This window comes from Neophocaena asiaeorientalis, unplaced genomic scaffold (genome assembly GCF_003031525.2).
Source record: "Neophocaena asiaeorientalis asiaeorientalis breed wild unplaced genomic scaffold, Neophocaena_asiaeorientalis_V1.1 scaffold601, whole genome shotgun sequence".
NCBI lineage: Eukaryota > Metazoa > Chordata > Mammalia > Artiodactyla > Phocoenidae > Neophocaena > Neophocaena asiaeorientalis.
In genome coordinates this window covers 660,391-680,259 of record NW_020174793.1, presented here as the reverse complement: position 1 = coordinate 680,259, position 19,869 = coordinate 660,391, and the positions used below count along the sequence as shown (strand labels likewise).

Here is a 19,869-nt window from a genome sequence, read left to right as displayed (position 1 = left end):
AGAAAGGAAATTTCCACTCCACAAAGCCTTTTAAAAGAGATGGTGTTTGGGGATAGTGATGCTCCAGAAAGACACAACTCAAACCCCACAGCAGGACTCGGTAGTTAAACAACAAATCCTACCCTGAATTATCCCCGAGGCAATCATTTCAGAATCCCCACGGTGGCGTTTGCCTGTATCTGAAGATTCTGCGTCTCACTGTCTTTCATCACTCTCAATACCCTCACGAAAACATCATCACAAAAAGGGAGGTAGAACGGAGTCAGGCTCCGAGGAACAAGTCAGCTCCGCATTCCTGCGAAGACTTGCGTCCCTGAGGATGCTAGGGTTCCCGGCCGCCGCCCACAGTGAGCTCAGAGGGGTGGGGGGGAGAAAGCGGTAGTCCGCTCCTCCTATTGGCTGCCTCTGGCGCCCCGCCCCCACACCCTGGTAGCCGTCGCGAAGGACGCGGTGTCGGTTGGCTGTCAACATGGCGGAGGCGTTGGGGTCGCGGCCGCCACCTCTGCCATTGCCAGGCAAGGTCGCCGCTGCTGCAGCTGCCGTCGCCACCACAGCCAAGAGCGCCACTGTGCGTGAACCAGAGCTGCCGCGGCCAACCTTTCCGCCGCAGTGACGCGGGGCCTGAGAGACGGAGTGCAGGGAGGGGCGGAGGAGGAGGAAGCCGGAGCTGCCATGAGGGAGGCTCTGGGGGCGAGCCGAGAGGCGGCGCTGAGGTGAATGAAGGATGATGACCGGGAGGCCCGGAGCCCGGAGCGCGGTCTCGAGACTGGGCACTGAATCCTCGGACACCCGCGTCAGAGCCCCCTTCAGCCCTCGGTTGAGCGGCGGGCGTCACCGACCTGGCGCTTACCTGTATCCTTCCAGCCGTGGCTGCCGGCGTAGCGATGTTGGAAGCGGGGCCCATCTTTTTTCCCATTAGATTCCCATTATCACAGATGCAAGGTGATAGAAACTAGCTAGTCATCTTAGTGCGGATATTTGATTCAGTAACTGTCGTTGCTCCCCTTAAACCTGAAATACCATTTTATCCTATTCTAGGACCGCTTTCCTGGCCACCTTGTTATCTCACCCCCATTCAACTTTGGTGTAAATTTTTTGTGAGTTTTCAAATAGATCAACCGTGTGTTCTATGGGGATTGTTTTGTCTTCTAAAGTTATGCCATTATGCTCTTTACTTCATATTATCCACACCCTGATTAATCATGCTGCTTGGAGAAAAGAATTCCACAAATAGGTAAAATGTTTTGCTCTCCTGAAACAGTCCGTTTTAACAGTTAACCTAGCACTTCCCTAATTTATTTACCAGAGCTGCTAAAGCCTAACACAGTTGGTTAATTTGTTTTGTTTTCCATCCTCTGCCCAGGCTGTTGTCAGAGAGACAACAGACAGAAAATTAGAAGCAAAGGACCCGGAGGCTTCGCACTGGATTATCTCTGATCTGTCCCTAAGAATTGGTCTAGCCCACCTTTGAGATTGCTGTTGGTTGCATTGTAGAAAATTGAAAGAGTGAAAGAGTTTTGTTTTCAAAATATGTAAACCATGTTTATTCCTTCAGAGAATGTTATGATAATTAGAGTGTAACCTTTGTATTCTCAAAGGACTTGGTTGGTAGTGATGGTGCTGTATAATGATCTTCGTTCTTGTCAGAGAATGGAGTGTCTTCACTTTTCAAGTTAAACCCCATTTTCTTATCCTTATTGTCTTCCACTTCTGGGATGTTGCACTTTTAAAAGCAAGTCAATCAATTTTCATTTAGTGCCTGCTCTTTAACTAGGTGCTTGGGATACAACTCTAGTGAGGAAGACAGATATGTACAAAGCTTAACTGATGGTAAAATATCCCCCCCTCTGATCATGCTTTCCTCAAGCTTTTAACCCTTCTGTCTTTTCTTTCTTTAGTCAACTTCTCAGAAACCCTAACCGCAATAGCAGCTTCTAATTCTTTTCATCTATTCATTATTAACTCCACTCACTTTGGCTTTTGCCCTTACTACTTCTCAAAACTGTCCTCACTCAAGAAGTAATCTGAAATAAACTGTATTGCTTTCTGTATGGATTTGATTCTGTCCCCTTGACATTGTATTTTCTTGGACCCCGAACTCCTATTACACCGACTCTGATTTACAGCTAAATCAGAAAATAGGGAAGCACTGTAAGTGGCTCATTGACAAAGTGTATCTTTCCATCATTTTCATTAGTGAAATGGTCATAAACTTAATATTTTTAAATTTATGAGGTATGAATATTGATAGAACAAAGGAAATATTTGTAAATAAATTCAGCAGTACCTCAAATGAACAAAACCAAATAGACATAATTCCAGAATTATGTTGGTTTCCTATAAAGAAATGTATTACTAAAAATATACTTGAATTATAAATATATAGTTAAAATTAAGAAAGTTGTAGATGATCATTTCAATAGATGCCCAGAGCTTTGCTAAAATCCAACAACTTTTGCTAGTATGTGTGTATATATATGCATCTGTATGTATATATAAGTATATATACTTTTTGCTAGTTTATATATATATATATTTGCTAGTATATATAAAATTAGTATATATATTTAAATTGGGATAGAGGAATTATTTTGAACGTAATAAAGACTATGACACTAAATCAAGAATATCATTATGTTACTAGTTGGAGAAACACTTAAGCACCTTTTGTATTATTTTGGATGTTCTTAGTATCTGTAATGTTTCATATTGGATACCTGGTACAAAGTAGGTATGCAAATTTATTGAATTAATGACTAAATTTAAAAAATGAACTGCAGACTTAAAATAAGCAAGTGGCTTGGTAAAATTTCTACATGTGATTTCCAAATATGAATTCAATACTCAGAGGCCATCCAGCTTTCTGTTGAAGTTCTCTCACTCAGGTTAGAATTCCCTGACTCTAAAGGCAAGGAACAAAGCCTTATGAAGTTCATCTAATTAAAATTAGCTGAAGTTCTATAATTTCAATTCCTTAAAATAATTCAAATATATATAGAAATAGAATAAAAAAGTGAAGTTCTTTCATGTCCCCTTCACACTATGCCTCTTATTTTCTCATAAATATCTCCAGTCTTTTCCCCTTCCATTTTATCCTAGCCCCCACTTTGCCTCTCTTTATTCCCTACCCAGTTTACACCCTATTCTTAATTATCTACACATATTCTCTCACCAACATCCTTGGTTCTTTGCACTCCTATTCTTCCTCAACCACCCAGTAACTACTACAACCCTATTTCTCTACTCCTTCACTCAACAATAAAAATGCTGTCAGAGGAAAAATCACAAAACCGCTACAGCTTGATGGTTTCCAGCTTCACCAGAACAAGAACAGGGTTCTCTCTTGTTCCTCTTAATTAGTTTCTGTGCCAGATCTTGATCACCTCCCGTCACTCGCAGTAGACTGTCTTACTACAATACTTCATAAGAGAATGGATGCCATGAACTCCCTCAGGTCCCTCCCAACAAACAACACAAACCTTACTCCCATCACCACCCTCAATCCCCTACCCTGTTTTTATTCCAGGCTCACTGATGGGATATCACTTTTACTGTAGAAGGTGAATCCATTCACTTGTGTCCTATTTTCATCACCTCTCTTCTCAGTAACCCTGGATTGTAAATTATCCTAACTCTCTCTTACAATTTACTTACAACTTTTCTCAAATAGCCTTCTTTCCCTACAGCCTGTAAACATGCTCTGGTGTTAACTATCCTTAAAACTAACAATCAAACCCTTTTAACTGTGTTCTAATATCTCCTGTCTCCTTAGTCAAACCTCTAAAAAAGCATAGTCTAAATTCACCATCTCTATCTTGAGTCACATTTTACACTAAATTCCAAAATATGCTTGAACTGATAAAAAGGGTAAATATAAAAATAAATACAAAATCATAAAGGAAAACTGACAGAAAATAGAACTTCAACACTTTCATAGTTTGAAGGTATAGTAACTTTACCTTTTGAAAAGAAAGAATCAATTTCAAGTGAAAAATATCTCAAAAATAACTCATTAATTTAAAACTTCAGTGTAAGGGGAAATTGTATAATTAAATAAAACAAATTATCTGGGGAAAATACTTGTAGTAACTATGATAGAGGTTAATATTTACACTATTCTATCTCTATTGAATTTACTGAAATTGATTTTTTAAATGACATTCTCAATAGATAAATGTCCAGTGACTCTGAACTAACGATTCACCAAAGAGGAAAATAAAAATTAGTTGCCCAACATGGCAATTATTCTATTTTGCTAATACATACATAATAAAACATGACTTTCCATTCGGTCTTTCTATAAAAAAAGTACTACCTTATGCTCGTGAGGTGTAGAAACTCATGTTCATATATTTCTAATGACATGTAGATTTATAGAACCCTTTTAGAAACCAATTTGTCTGTGAGGCACTAAAAGCTATAAAAATGTGTATACCTTTTGTCCTAGTTTATCTACTGAGAATTTTCTCCAAGGAAGTCATTCAGTAAGCTTTTATTAAGCCATTACCATATTCTAAGCACCATGCCAGGCATTGGAGTTACAGAAATACAGAGGAGACACATATGACGTACCCATGAGGGTGTCAAGTCATCCAGTGAGGGTTAGAAAAAGCTTCACAGGGGAGGAACTTCTTGAGGTGTCCCTGAAAGGATGAGTAGAATTAGCCAGCAAGTGCCAAAAGATAATGGCATACTACATCATGGCTTGTTCTGTTAATAAGTATCTTAGTGTGGCTGAGCATCGGAGACATGCAGGGAAATGTTGAAAAATGAAGTTGAAAAAACAGACCAGATTATAAAATGCTGTATATTCCAAGAAATTTTTAATGCATCATGAAGGTGATAGGGAGATTTTAGAGAATAGCAAAGAATGAGAAACCCAGTTAGATTTCTGTTTAGCTGGTTTTGTGGAGGTTCAAATGGAGGATGGCAAGTTTAGGAGTACTGTAATAAGATGAGTTAGAAGACTACTGAAGTAGTCCAGGCAAGGGATTTAGAACATCTGAACCAAGTCTGTGGAGAGGTACAGAGAAGAAGAAAAAGAATCTGGATGGCTCTAATAAACTTGACAAGAGTATGGGTTATATGATTCATAGTTATTAGTGATGGTAACATATTTAAAACAACCTAAATGAGCTACAATTAGAAAAAGACTAAATTGGGAGAAGAAGAGATGAGGATGACGTGGGGTAGATTAGGCTATGCTTTTAAATTATAATCATTATGTATTACGTGCCCGTAGTATTCATGGGTTTGTTGTTGGTTGGTTATTTTACTGTTAAATATATAAAAATTACCTTCCTTTGAACAAGTATTTAACAGTGATTCTTATGGAAGTATCTTACCTTTACAACACAGCTTGTATGAAAAATAAAAGTTTAACCAGCCATCTAATATTTTTTAAATTTGGATACCATACTTTGAAGAGATGCAAAGGCAGCAGTATTTTTTACAACTCGGCAGGCAATATTATACATGTATTATATATAATATGTGTGTATATTATATAGAGTAAGAGACATTTAATTAAATCATCTAACAATATATAGTTGTCAGAACATTATTACAAACGTTACATTTGTGATTTTCTTTATGTTCCTGTGGTGAGACTTCAAGCATGTTAAACAGAGATCAGAATTATCTCCACATGCATCATAGTCCTGCATATTTCTCACCTTAGCCAAAGCAATGTCTCCTTTTTCTCCCCCGACAATGTTGCTCTTGGGTACCCTGAAAGGAAGTTGCACTTTACTCCACTGCCATGTTGTGACTTCGTAGTTAGCCATCTTGTTAAAGTCTGACTCCTTCTAATAAAGTACTCTATTAGAAAAGAACAAGCTAAATCTTTAGCTGTTTCTATGCTAACAAAAAAAAAAAAAAACAGGTTGCTTCCCTTTCTGTTTCATTTTTATAAATCCTTCAAAAGAAACTTTAAGTAAAAATATTGTGTGTGAGTGTGTGTATTTGTTTATGGTGAGGTAGTGCAAAATTTTTAATACAGGTAAATTAATTATGAGCAATGGCATAAAAATGGTTAAATAGCAACATAATTGAAAGCTCCCATTAGCAAAGTTTCAGATGACCAAAAAGTTCAAATAGATGTGCTTGTTTTGAAATATATAAGGTTTTTTTTACTATGTTGATGCTGAAGCACTGCAGGATCCTAAAATTAACACAGTTTGAATTAACAACTTATGTATAGCATAATTTATTATTTAATGTATTTCTTATATTCTGTTTTACCATTAATATTTATGACATATAAAAAAATCTTGATTAAATAGAACTCTTAAAGAGAATTTCATACCTTTATTTTGAGGGGAGAAAATTTAAACACACTATTTATTCTAAAAAGACAAATAGGCATGCCTGCAATAAATAACTTCAGTACAATCTTGTACGCATCTACATCTAATGATGAGGTACTGAAAATGGTAATTGAATGACCACTTTTTAAAACTTGAAAATCATTAAAAACAGAAAAATACTGTGATAAATTTGGTAAAGGCATTCATTAATGCCAGTTGAAATGTAACTAAATAAGCTCGGACATCAATTAACCATATCAATTCAACTTATTTAAAGAAAGTTGAATTTTATACAGTAAATTTCAAATGAATGGATAATTAGGATAACTAAAATACTCCATATTTGGCAAAATTCTGAGTAAACATTACTGTGTATGGTTTTCCTAATGGTTTGTTTTTTAACTTATGAGTAAATCACTAAGTAAACTATATTCCCAAACTTCCCAGTTATATTGCTATTTGATTTTTAATATTTGAATATGACTTTCATGCTATGGATTAAAGGATCTACTGAAACGTTTAATTCATCGGCTTTCTATTAATGAGATATAACCTTCTTTCATTTTTCTATATACATGCCTAAGATAGTAACTTGTTAATAAGTACTCAAATATCTGTATAATGAATGAAAAGATATGTAGTCTCCTTATATGGGCTCATGATGTCTCAAAGTAATTAATTTTTTTCCCCAAAGAAAGTAAAATGTATCTTCAGTTCTAATACCAAGCCAAGAGTTTTTTTTATATAAAACATGTGCCGGTCATACACTAACACTGATGTGTACACATACTAATTGTTCCACAAAAAATCATTACATCATTAGTATGAGGCTGTAATTGTACTTATCAGATAGCACTGATACTCATCCAGTAAAGACATAAACCACTGTCCTTAACTTTATGCTACCATTAGAGATATGAAAATCCATTTTGAGAAAAATTTAGAAGAAGAGCGCCAAATCTTACTGCAGCAACAAAAAATATGTCGAAATCAAGCACGTAAATATTTTGTGGAGTCAAACCGGAGAAAAAAGTAAGTAACTGTATTTTATTCAGAAGCATAGAAACTCAAAGTCATAAATTAATCATTTCTCTGCTTTGTAGCATTTTATGAACCTAAGTCATGACAGTGTTTTATCTATAAAATTGATCTATATTTTTGTGGCTTTTAAATTTTATTGTTTTTCTGCCACAGCACAAAGATAGTGATGTATCATCTAGTTTACTGACCATGACTGTAGCAGTCTTTTCTTGTCATAGAACTTATTAGTGTCATATTCACTTCCTAAAATGACTATAAAAAGTATTCTTCATTTTTTGTAACATTTTATGATAAAAGGTTACCAATTAGCATTTAGGCTCTAATAGAACATATTTCATTTTAATTCATTATTCACTTATATATAATTTTTCTATATGTGCTACCCTCATTCATCCAGTCAGAAAAATGGGGAAAATATGAATAATTGTGGAAATATGATTAAAAAAATTTTATAAATGATTGCCATGAAAAAAGATGCTTTCTAATATAAACTGGAAACTAAATAAAGTAAAAATGCAAACCATCCTATCCCTGCTTGACATTTTTCAAGATGTGTTTGAATTATTAGATTTTTTTAATACAGAGTGGTTATGCCATTTTTATTGTTGTTTTTGCTACCTTGTTCATAGTTCTACAATAGGTGAATAGTAGAAAAGCCCTAGAATTTATTACTACATCATTGGGCATATGTTGCAAATCCCATTTGGGGAATACAAAATTGTTTATCTGTAATTTTTTTCTGGCGCTGAATTATCTTTAGACTAACTCTATATTGCCTGGCGTAGTTGAAAGTATTTAATGAAGCTTGTTTTTGTTTTTGTTTTGTATTTGTGTATTTCTGTTTTTCTCCTACCTTTCAGCTCCTGAAGCTTATAAGAGGCACATGATAGGAGTTCAATAAAAATGAATAATCATATGTTGAAAGGGTCATGGGCTTTGGAATCAGAGATCTAGGTTTAAATCCTAGCTCCATGAGTTAGAGCAAGTTATTTAATCTCTTTAAGCTTCAGTTTCTTATTTATGATTGGAATTAATACAATATTTTTCAAGGAATTGTTACATAGAGCAAAAAAGGTAATATTAGAGATGAATAGTTGAGAACGCATGTAGAAGTATTTGTCACATAGTGCTCTTCATTAAGCTTATTTTATTGATTAATAAATTAATATTTGTCAGTTGTATATTTTCTAATAATTGTCTTGCTGTATGAAATAGCAGGCTTTACATGTGGAATTTGATTCATAAAGTTCCAACCTGTCTTCTCTCATCAAACACCCATAAGAATTCTGATGTAGAAAACATAGAAGAAAATTTTTGGTTTAAAATTCTAAGAGGCAGAACATTTTCCAATACAATTTGATTATATTTTATTTTTCTGTCACCCTACAGAGGTGTAAAAAAAAAAACAAACCCTTTTTGTTTTTGTAAAGCCACATAAAAATTTATTTTAAAACACCAATCTTTTGTTTCTATATTTCACCTTTTAAAAGGGGACCAAATTATTTGTACACTTCTGAATTTCAGAATATGTCTATCATTATGGATTTTTTGGCCTATCTATCTATGCTTATCATCTAAGTTTATGCTGTCTATTCATATTATGGTCATAGAATTTAGAAAAAAATATTTTTCCTACAAGTAGAGATATTCTCCTAACACTGTTTTTTTCTACAAAAAGAGACAAATTTATACTTTGACATTGTCAGTACTGTTTCCCCAATAGTACTCAAAAGATGTTCATAGCACCAAGTGCTCTTTGTTTACTTGCATTAATCACTTAAAATCACACACATTTTAATTTTCTTGTTATGTATTATTTTTTGCATTTCTATTGCCAGTATTTTTCTTGTATGTTTTTATCACATTCTTAAGTTTTCCATTCTGTCACTCAGTGTCCATACAGTGGAGTCCCCTTTGTTTCCCTCCAAGTCCTCCTCCTTTCATCACTAGGTACTGCTACAACAGATACAGGTTACCTTTTAGACCTAATGCACAACGGGCATCTGAGACTTCCCTTTATTGGTCTCAGGAACTGGAGCCACAGCTTCTTGCCTCATAGCATCCCTTTTTTTGTTTTGTTTTATAACATAGATTGCTGGATCACATCCTCAGGTAACTTTCTAGTAGGCTGCTTTGTGGACCAAGTAATTTTAATATATACACACATAAAAAAAATTAAATTATTTCCTACATTGTTTTTAATTTTCAACTTTAGAACTATCTTTTGATAAATTAGTGAACAAGCATTTATTCATTAGCAAGCATAGCTAATTGAGTACCAATTATTAAACATCATATTGGGAGAAAAAAATAATTTTGGTTAACCTATTTTATCGCTAAACATTAGAAATGTCAATAATCTGATTTAACGTGACTTCATGAGGAAAATAAATTGAAATAAATTTTAGGAAGTAAAGAACTCAAAAGGAACCTTCAGATAGTTTTAAAACAATATAAGCATGTAGGCTTAAAAGTTCAGATGATCAGACTATATAACTAACTGGCAGAATAAGAAAGAAAAGGACAGAATGGGGAAAACTGCCCAAATAAAGAGAAGAGGAAACACTACCAAGTGGTGAGAGACAAGCACTTAGGAAGAATCACTAAAGTCTATAATTAAAAAAGATTCCTTACCTATCCTATAGGCAGAAAAAAAATTACCTAGAGAATCACAGAATGAATTACTTGGTGAACATGAAGTATGGGGTAGTTGCATTATCTATTCGTGAGAATGATGGAGTTTGGAGTTCCCCATGAAGCAGGAAAAATGTACCTTACAATAAATAAGAAGGAATTATACTTTAAGCAATAAGTCATATTAATCAAACCTGCATATATAGAAGTTTGGTATAAGCTAAAAAATATAAACAGATTCAAATAAATCCAGGTATCAGTAGGTTTAAATATCCATGGGTATATTATCCATAATATATTCATAATGTATTAAAGGAATTTAGTATATTTAGAAGTTATCTTTGACCATTTAAAATGTCGTACAGGACAGCATTTATTCATTCAACTAACATTTACTGGGTTTCATATACTAGAGGATAAAAATAAAATGCATGATTCTTGCCCTCAATTTACTAATAGTGAAGTAATAAAGGATGGCAATGCTATGCAATAAATACTATGATTGAGTCACCTACAAGGTGCTGTAGAAGTACATCTCATATACTGCAGGACAAGGAAGAACTCCTGGAAGAGTAAAGTCTTATTAGATAACCAGGAGTTAGGGTACTTGAGAGATAAAGGAGAACAATAGGTGAAAAAGCTTAATGTTATGAAATAAAAGACAAAAGTTTTATGTGATTTAGGCACAGGAAAATGTGGAAGGGTATCAGGAAAGGAAGCTATAGAGATGATAGGAGTCATTTCATAAAATAACTTTTGTGTCAATCTGAAGAAATTAAACCCTATCCTTAGGATTCTGAGAGGTTGTTGAAAGAGTGAAATCATAAAAGTATCATGATTATGTTTATATTTTATCTCATTGTAGCAGAGGGGTAGAGGATGAATTGAAAGCACAGGCTGGAGGCAAAGAAGACAGGTAGAAAGCTGTTTTAGTGATCTAAGCCAGAGAAGGTATGAAGGTAGAGTATGAAGGTACAGTTGGGATTGAGTAGGTAGGGTCAATAGGAGTCAAAGGTCAGTTATGTGTGGTGCATGAAGAGCATAGTCAGAAATGGAATTCTTATCAATTATGCAAATGTTATTGACATTATTAATATAAATCCTTCTAAATTGCAATGCATATTTCTGTAATCTTTTATACAAATTATGATAAATGCAGTTTGATCTATTCTTTATGCCTTAGAATCATTATTATGGGCATCAAATATTCTATTCTGTTATATTACTGTATTGTCCTTGAGCTATTAAGCTTTATTTAGTTTACAGTACTAGCCTCAACTGGTAAGCTTGGTGAATTTTTTTTAATTTAATTTTTATTGAAGTATAACTGTTTTACAATGTTGTATTAGTTTCTACTGTACAGCAAAGTGAATCAGCTATATGTATGCATATATCTCCTCTTTTTGGATTTCCTTCCCATTTAGGTCACCACAGAGCATTTAGTAGAGTTCTCTGTATTATACAGTAGGTTCTTATTAGTTATCTATTTTATATGTAGTATCGATACTGTATATAATCAATCCCAATCTCCCAATTCACCCCCCCCACCCACCGCTTTCCACCTTGGTATCCATACGTTTGTTCTCTACATCTGTGTCTCTATTTCTGCTTTGTAAATAAGATCATCTATACCAGTTTTCTAGATTCCACATATATGCGTTAATATACGATATTTTTTTTCTCTCTTTCTGACTTACTTCACTGTGTATGACTCTCTAGGTCCATCCACAATTCTACAACTGACCCAATTTCATTCTTTTTTATGGCTGAGTAATATCCCGTTGTATATATGTACCAGATCTTCTTTAACCAGTCCTCTGTTGATGGACATTTAACTTGCTTCCATATCCTGGCTATTGTAAATAGTGCAGCAATGAACATTGGGGCACATGTGTCTTTTTTAATTATGTTTTTCTCTGGGTATATGCCCAGTAGTGGGATCACTGGGTCATATGGTAGCTCTGTTTTTAGTTTTTTAAGGAACCTCCATACTGTTCTCCATAGTGGCTGTACCAATCTACATTCCCAACAGTGTAACAGGATTCCCTTTTCTCTACACCCTCTTCAGCATTTATTATTTGTAGATTTTTTTGATGATGGCCATTCTGACTGATGAGAAGTGATACCTCACTGTACTTGTGGTTTGCATTTCTCTCATAATTAGTGATGTTGAGCATCTTTCCATGTGTTTGTTGGCCATCAGTATGTCTTCTTTGGAGAAATGTCTGTATAGGTCTTCCGCCCATTTTTTGATTGGGTTGTTGTTTTCTGGTGTTTTTTTTTTGACATTGAGCTGCATGAGCTATTTGTGTGTATTGGAGATTAATACCTTGTCAGTTGCTTCGTTTGCAAATATTTTCTCCCATCTGAGGGTTGTCTTTTCATCTTGTTTATGGTTTCCTTTGCCGTGCAAAAGCTAATAAGTTTAATTAGATCCCATTTGTTTATTTTTGTTTTTATTTTCATTACTCTAGGAGGTGGGTCAAAAAAGATCTTGCTGCAATTTATGTCAAAGAGTGTTTTGCCTATGTTTTCCTCTAAGACTTTTATAGTGTCCAGCCTTACATTTAGGTCTTTAGCCCATTTTGAGTTTATTTTTGTGTATGGTGTTAGGGAGTGTTCTAATTTCATTCTCTTACATGTAGTCGCCCAGTTTTCCCAGCACCACTTATAGAAGAGAGCATCTTTTCTCCATTGTATATTCTTGCCTCCTTTATCAGAGATTAGGTGACCATAGGTGCCTGGGTTTATCTCTGGGCTTTCCATCCTGTTCCCTTGATCTATATTTCTGTTTTTGTGCGAGTACCATACTGTTTTAATGACTTAGTAGTATAGTCTGAAGTCCGGGAGCCTGATTCCTCCAGCTCTGTTTTTCTTTTTCAAGATTGTTTGGGCTATTCGGGGTCTTTTGTATTTCCATACAAATTGTAAAGTTTTTTATTCTAATTCTTATAAAATGCCATTGGTAATTTGATAGGGATTACAGTGAATCTGTAGATTGCTTTGGGTAGTGTAGTCATTTTCACAATATTGATTCTTCCAGTCCAGGAACATGGTATATCTCTCCATCTGTTTGTGTCGTCTTTGATTTCTTTCATCAGTATCTCATAGCTTTCTGATTACAGGTCTTTTGCCTCCTAGGTAGGTTTATCCCTAGGTATTTTTCTCTTTTTGTTGCAATGGTAAATAGGATAGTTTTCTTAATTTCTCTTTCTGAGTTTTTGTTATTAGTGTATAGGAATGCAAGAGATTTCTGTGTATTAATTTTGTATCCTGCAACTTTACCGAATTCATTGACTAGCTCTAGTAGTTTTCAGGCGGCATCTTTAGGATTTTCTATGCAAAGTATCATGTCATCTGCAAACAGTGACAGTTTTACTTCTTTCCAATTTGGAATCCTTTTATATCTTTTCCTTCTCTGATTGTTGTGGCTAGGACTTCCAAAACAATGTTGAATAAAAGTGGTGAGAGTGGTCATCCTTGCCTTGTTCCTGAACTTAGGGAAAATGCTTTCAGTTTTTTACCATTGAGAATGATGTTTGCTGTGGGTTTGTCATATATGGCCTTTATTATGTTGAGGCTGTTTCCCTCTATGCCCATTTTCTGGAGAGTTTTTTAATCATAAATGGGTGTTGAATTTTGTCAAAAGCTTTTTCTGCATCTATTGAGATGATCATATGGCTTTTATTTCTCTATTTGTTAATATGGTGTATCACATTGATTGATTTGCATATATTGAAGGATCCTTGCATCCCAGGGATAAATCCCACTTGATCAGGGTATATGATCCTTTTAATGTATTGTTGGATTCTGCTTGCTAGTATTTTGTTGAGGATTTTTGCTTCTATTTTTATCAGTGATATTGGCCTGTAATTTTCTTTTTTGTGATATCTTTGTCACCTTTGGGTATCAGAGTGATGGTGGCCTCATAGAATGAGGTTGGGGGTGGTCCTCCATCTGCAATTTTTTGGAAGAGTTTGAGAAGGATAGCTGTTAGCTCTTCTCTAAATGTTTGATAGAATTCACCTGTGAAGCCATCTGGTCCTGGACTTTTGTCTGTTGGAAGATTTTAATCACAGTTTCAATTTCATTACTTGTGATTGGTCTGTTTATAGTTTCTATTTCTTCCTGGTTCAGTCTCAGAAGGTTGTGCTTTTCTAAGAATTTGTCCATTTCTTCCACATTGTCCATTTTATTGGCATATAGTTGCTTGTAGTAATCTCTCATGATCCTCTGTATTTCTGCACTGTCAGTTGTTACTTCTCCTTTTTCATTTCTAATTCTGTTGATTTGAGTCTGCTCCCTTTTTTCTTGATGAGTTTGGCTAAAGGTTTATCAGTTTTGTTTATCATCTCAAAGAACCAGCTTTTAGTTTCATTGATCTTTGCTATTGTTTTCTTTGTTTCTATTTCATTTATTTCTGCTCTGATCTTTATGATTTCTTTCCTTCTACTAACTTTGGGTTTTGTTTGTTCTTCTTTCTCTAGTTGTTTCAAGTGTAATGTTAGGTTGTTTATTTGAGATTTTTTTTTGTTGCTTGAGGTAGGATTGTATTGCTACAAGCTTCCCTCTCAGAACTGCTTTTGCTGAGTCCCATGGCATTTGGGTCATCATCTTTTTGTTGTCATTTGTTTATAGGTATTTTTTTATTTTCTCTTTGATTTCTTCAGTGATCCTTTGGTTATTTGGTAGCATATTGTTTAGCCTCCATGTGTTTGTGATTTTTATAGTTTATTTTCTGTAATTGATTTCTAATCTCATTGCATTGTGGTCAGAAAAGATGCTTGATATGATTTCGATTTTCTTCAATTTACCAAGGCTTGATTTGTGACCCAAGATGTGACCTATCCTGGAGGATGATCCATGTGCACTTGAGAAGAAAGTGTATCTGCTGCTTTCGGATGGAATGTCTTATAGATATCAATTAAGTCCATCTGGTCTAATGTGTGATTTAAGGCTTGTGTTTCCTTATTAATTTTCTGTTTGGATGATCTCTCCATTGGTGTGAGTAGAGTGTTAATGTCTCCCACTATTATTGTATTACTGTCAATTGCTTTTATGGCTGTTAGCATTTGCCTTATATATTGAAGTGCTCCTATGTAGGTGTATAAATATTTACAATTGTTATATCTTCTTCTTGGATTGATCCCTTTATTCTTATGTAGTGTCCTTCCTTGTCTCTTATAACAGTCTTTATTTTAAAGTCTATTTTTTCTGATGTGAGTATTGCTACTCCAGCTTTCTTTTGATTTCCATTTGCATAGAATATCTTTTTCCTTCCCCTCACTTTCAGTCTGTATGTTTTCCTAGGTCTGAAATGCATCTCTTATAGACAGCATATATATGGATGTTGTTTTTGTATTTATTCAGCCAGTCTGTGTCTTTTGGTTGGAGCATTTAATCCATTTACATTTAAGGTAACTATTGATATGTATGTTCCTATTACCATTTTCTTTATTGTTTTGGTTTTGTTTTTGTAGGTGTTTTTCTTCTCCTGTGTTTCCTGCCTAGAGAAGTTTCTTTAGCCTGTTTTGTAAAGCTGTTTGGTGGTTCTGAATTCTCTTAGCTTTTGCTTGTCTATAAAGCTTTTGATGTCTCTGTAGAATCTGAATGAGAACGTTACTGGGTACAGTGTTCTTGGCTGTAGGTTTTTCCTTTTCATCACTTTAAATATATCCTGCCATTGCCTTCTGGCCTGTAGAGTTTCTGCTGAAAAATCAGCTGATAACCTTATGGAGATTCCCTCGTATGTTATTTTTGCTTTTCCTTTGCTGCTTTTAATTTTTTCTTTGTATTTAATTTTTGTTAGTTTGATTAATATGTGTCTTGGTGTTTGGGTTTATCCTGTATGGGACTCTCTGGGCTTCTTGGACTTGGGTGGCTATTTCCTTTCCCATGTTTTGGAAGTTTTCCACTTTAATCTCTTCAAATATTTTCTCAGACCCTTTCTCTTTCTCTTCTTCTTCTGGGACCCCTGTAATTTGAATATTGGTGGGGTTAATGTTGTCCCAGAGGTCTCTGAGACTGATCTTATTTCTTTTCATCCTTTTTTTTCTTTATTCTGTTCTGTGGCATTTATTTCCACTATTCTATATTCCAGTTCACTTATCCATTCTTCTGCCTCAGTTATTCTGCTATTGATTTCTTCTTGTATATTTTTCATTTAAGTTATTGAGTTGTTCATCACTGTTTGTTTGTTCTTTAGTTCTTCTAGGTCCTTGTTAAACATTTCTTGTATCTTCTCGATCCATGCCTGCATTCTATTTCTGAGATCTTGAATCATCTTAACTATCATTACTCTGAATCCTTTTTCAGGTAAATTGCCTATTTCCTCTTCATTTATTTAGTCTTGTGGATTTTTACCTTGCTTCTTCATCCAAAACCTATTTCTCTGTCGTCTCATTTTATCTAATTTACTGTGCTTGTGGTCTCCTTTCCACAGGCTGCAGTGTTGTAGTTCCTCTTGTTTCTGGTGTCTGCCCCCTGGTGGGTGAAGTTGGTCCAGGGGCTTTTGTAGGTTTCCTGTTGGAAGGGACTGGTGCCTGAACTGGTAGCTGGAGCTGAGTCTTGTCCCTCTGATTGGCAGGGCCTCATCAGGTAGTGTGTTTTGTGGTGTCTGTGAGTTTAGTACAACTTTAGGCAGCCTGTCTGCTAATGGATGGGGCTGTGTTATTGTCTTGCTGGTTGTTTGGTGTTGGGAGTCCAACACTGGTGCCTGCAGGCAGTTGGGTGGAGCCAGGTCTTGCTGTCGAGATGGAGACCTCCAGGAGAGCTCACATCGTTTAATATTCCCTGGGGCCAGAAATTCTCTGGCATTCCAGCATCTTGGACTTGGTGCTCTTACCCGTGAGTCTCAGGCCTGACCCCTTGTTAGAGAACCATGACCCTGCAAGCTGTGTGGCACAGCCAGGAAAAAGAAAAGAAGACCAACAAAACCCAAGACAAATGATAAAAACAAAATGAAAGAAACAAGGAAAGAAAGATAGAAAAGAAAACCAAAAAAAGAAAACAAAAATCCAGAGAACAGCCTAACAAACAAAAGAACCCCAAAACAAACAATAAAAACAAAACTAACAATAAAAACAAAACTAACAAAAACCAAGAACAGAACAAAAACAGAAAGCAAGCTGAAAAAAAGAAAACATTAAACACAACAAAAATGATAAAAACAAAACAAGAAAAATCACAAAACAAAAAAATAAAGTAAAAAATTTTAAATATATTTTGAAAATTTTTAAATTAAAGCAAAAAAAGAAATAAGTAAAGAAAAAGTAAGTAACAAATAAAATATAATTAAAAAACAGAAAACAACAACAGAACAAAATGAAACAAAAAGGAAAAAGAGAGAAAAAATAATACTAGTAATAATATTTTCCTGAGTCCTTCACTGTCAGTGTCCTTGCCCACCACTGACAGCAAGCCACAGTCAACCCCCACCTCCCCAGGAGGCCCTCCTGTACCTCTAGGTAGGTCTCTGGACCTGCCATGGGCACTGTGGGGGCAGCTCAGACTCTGACCTGGCCCAACTCCCACATGCACTTGCCCCCAAAGTCCACAGCTGCCAAAGTTAGACCAGTCTAAGTTGTGGGAGTACTCAGTGTCCATTCAGATATTCCACAGGTGCAGGGTTTACCAAGAAAATCACTGGGATTTAATCTGTGGCTTGTGCAGCTGCACAGAGAGATTTCCGTTCCTCTTCCTTAGTCAGACAGCCCCTGGGGCTCAGCTTTGGTTTTGGCCCCACCTCTGCATGTGGGCCACTCTCAGGTTTCTGTTCGCCATCCAGGTGAGAGAGAGGCAAAAGCAGTGGCCAGTTGGGTCCCTCAGTCTGATTGGGGCACTTATTAGCTCAGGCCAGGGAGGAAGAAGGAGGCCACAACTGTGGCACATGCAAAGTGCTTGTGGCAGAGACCAGCAGGAAGATGCAACAGACTGGGAGGTGTCTGGTGGGAGTCCCTCCCAGTACCCATGGAGGCAGGGGTCAGCAGGTGGGGAAGGGTTTTGCAATGGTGACCCTGCCCCTTGTGCACCACTCAACAATGGCACCTTGTTTCCAAGGCAGACCATGCTTCCTCTAGCAGCATTTCCAGCCATGGAGCCCCTCACTCCCGTCTCCTCAAGTTGTCTCTGCACAGCCAACAGCAGTCCTCTCCCCACATCCACTCTTCTAACACCACACTTTAGCACTCAGCTCCTGCCAGCATTGGCGGCTTCCTGTCTCAGTCTGGGGTGCCCAGGGCTGATTCTGGATGAGGCTTTGGCATGGGCATCGTGAACAGGCCCCATGTACACTCAAAGGAGGCTTTGGCAGTGGTGGAGCTCAGGACTCTGGAGCCTGTGCACCAAAGAGACCTTGGCTTGAGGAGCCTGCTCAGAGGCACCTGCTCAGACGGGTGCCCCTCCCAGTGCCCACAGAGGCAGGGGGCTGGCAGGTGGGGAAGGGAGTTGCAGTGGCGGCCCCACCCCTTGCATGCCACTCAACAATGGTGACTTGTTTCTATAGTGCTCCAGGATTCTTCAGAAAACTTTCCAGGTTGTGAAGCTCCTTACTCCTGTCCCTTCAGGCTGTCTCTTCACAGCCAGCAGCTGTCCCCTCCCTGGGTCCACTCTCCAAACCCCACTTTCCAGCACCCAGCCTCCCTCCACACCTGGAGACACACAACTCAGGCTGGGGTGTGCAGAGCAGCAGCATGGGCCATACACACAGTTCTTACTTTGTCCTGCCTTCCACAGACCAGTTGCTGCATTTCCCTTCAAACCCCTGAAGGTCCCTTTCTGCCCCAGCTGATTTCCCTGCCATGAATGGGTGTTTGTGAGTGTGGGAACCTCTCCTCACCTTCAGTTCCCTGCCAGGGGTGATGGTTCCTTCCTGTTTCCTTTTTTTTCTTTCTTTCTTTCATCTGTCCTGGTTGTGTGGGGATTTATCTTGTCCTTTTAGGTGTCCAGAGGCTTCCACTAGTGTTCAGCAGATGCTCTGTGAGAATTGATCCATTTGTAGATGTATTCTTAATGTACTTGTGAGGAGAGGCAAATTCCAAATCCTCCTATTCTGCCATCTGACTCCTCCCCACCAAATTTATTCCTTTTTGATTTTAGTCTTTCTCTTTCTAGAAGTTCCCTCACCTTTCTTCTTTTATATTTCTAATACATTATTACCTAAGTAAACAAAGGATTTTGTTGGAACTGAATCTAATAAGAATTCATGTGAATAAGGACCTAAGAGACTCTTATGATTAAAATTTATGAGCTTCAGTTAATTGATATTGACATGTTTATTTTGGCTGACACCTCAGCTTTTAGAGAAATGAGGTGCTATTATATTTTGCCTTTGTAGTATGTACATTACTAATTCTCTGTGTTAAATCAGAATATGGATCTTTGTTGTTTGGATATTTTCCATTCCAATAGTCTGTTAAGGGTCATTTTTAATTTTTTATTTGTTTTCTTTTCCAGCAAAGTGACAGACAATAAGTTGGAAATATGATATTCAACATAGATTGTGGGATTTCAAATAAGTTTAAGTCTTGGCAAGTACAGGATTAATAACCACTGGGACATACGTGTTTCTTTGCCAAGCAGTGAAAACTGACAGTATATTCTTCAGTTGTTTTATTTCTTTTTTTTTTTTTCAGTTGTTTTATTTCTTATAGGATGTTGACATTATTGTTTGTTTAAAATGTTATTCTTTATTTTTAAAAATAAATTGCATTTTTTAATTTAAAATGCATTTTTTAATTTAAAAGAATAATATTTTATCCTATTTTAAATGTCAGTGTCCAATTGCATTTTTTAATTTAAAAGAATAATATTTTATCCTATTTTAAATGTCTTTAATTTCTATCTATCTCAAAATAGTGCTGAGTTTTAAACTTAAATGTGATCATAT

General features: G+C 36.2%; 1 protein-coding gene across 1 annotated transcript in view; it reads left to right on the top strand.

Annotated features, from left to right (window-relative positions):
• The first annotated feature begins 452 nt into the window (after window positions 1-452).
• The window catches only part of CEP126 (centrosomal protein 126), a 145,295-nt gene continuing 125,878 nt past the window's right edge, over window positions 453-19,869 (top strand). The window contains exons 1-2 of the mRNA XM_024760348.1: window positions 453-852; window positions 7,221-7,340. Coding sequence (XP_024616116.1) covers window positions 725-852; window positions 7,221-7,340 — 248 coding nt within the window. The 5' untranslated portion in view covers window positions 453-724. The remainder of the gene's footprint in view (window positions 853-7,220; window positions 7,341-19,869) is intronic.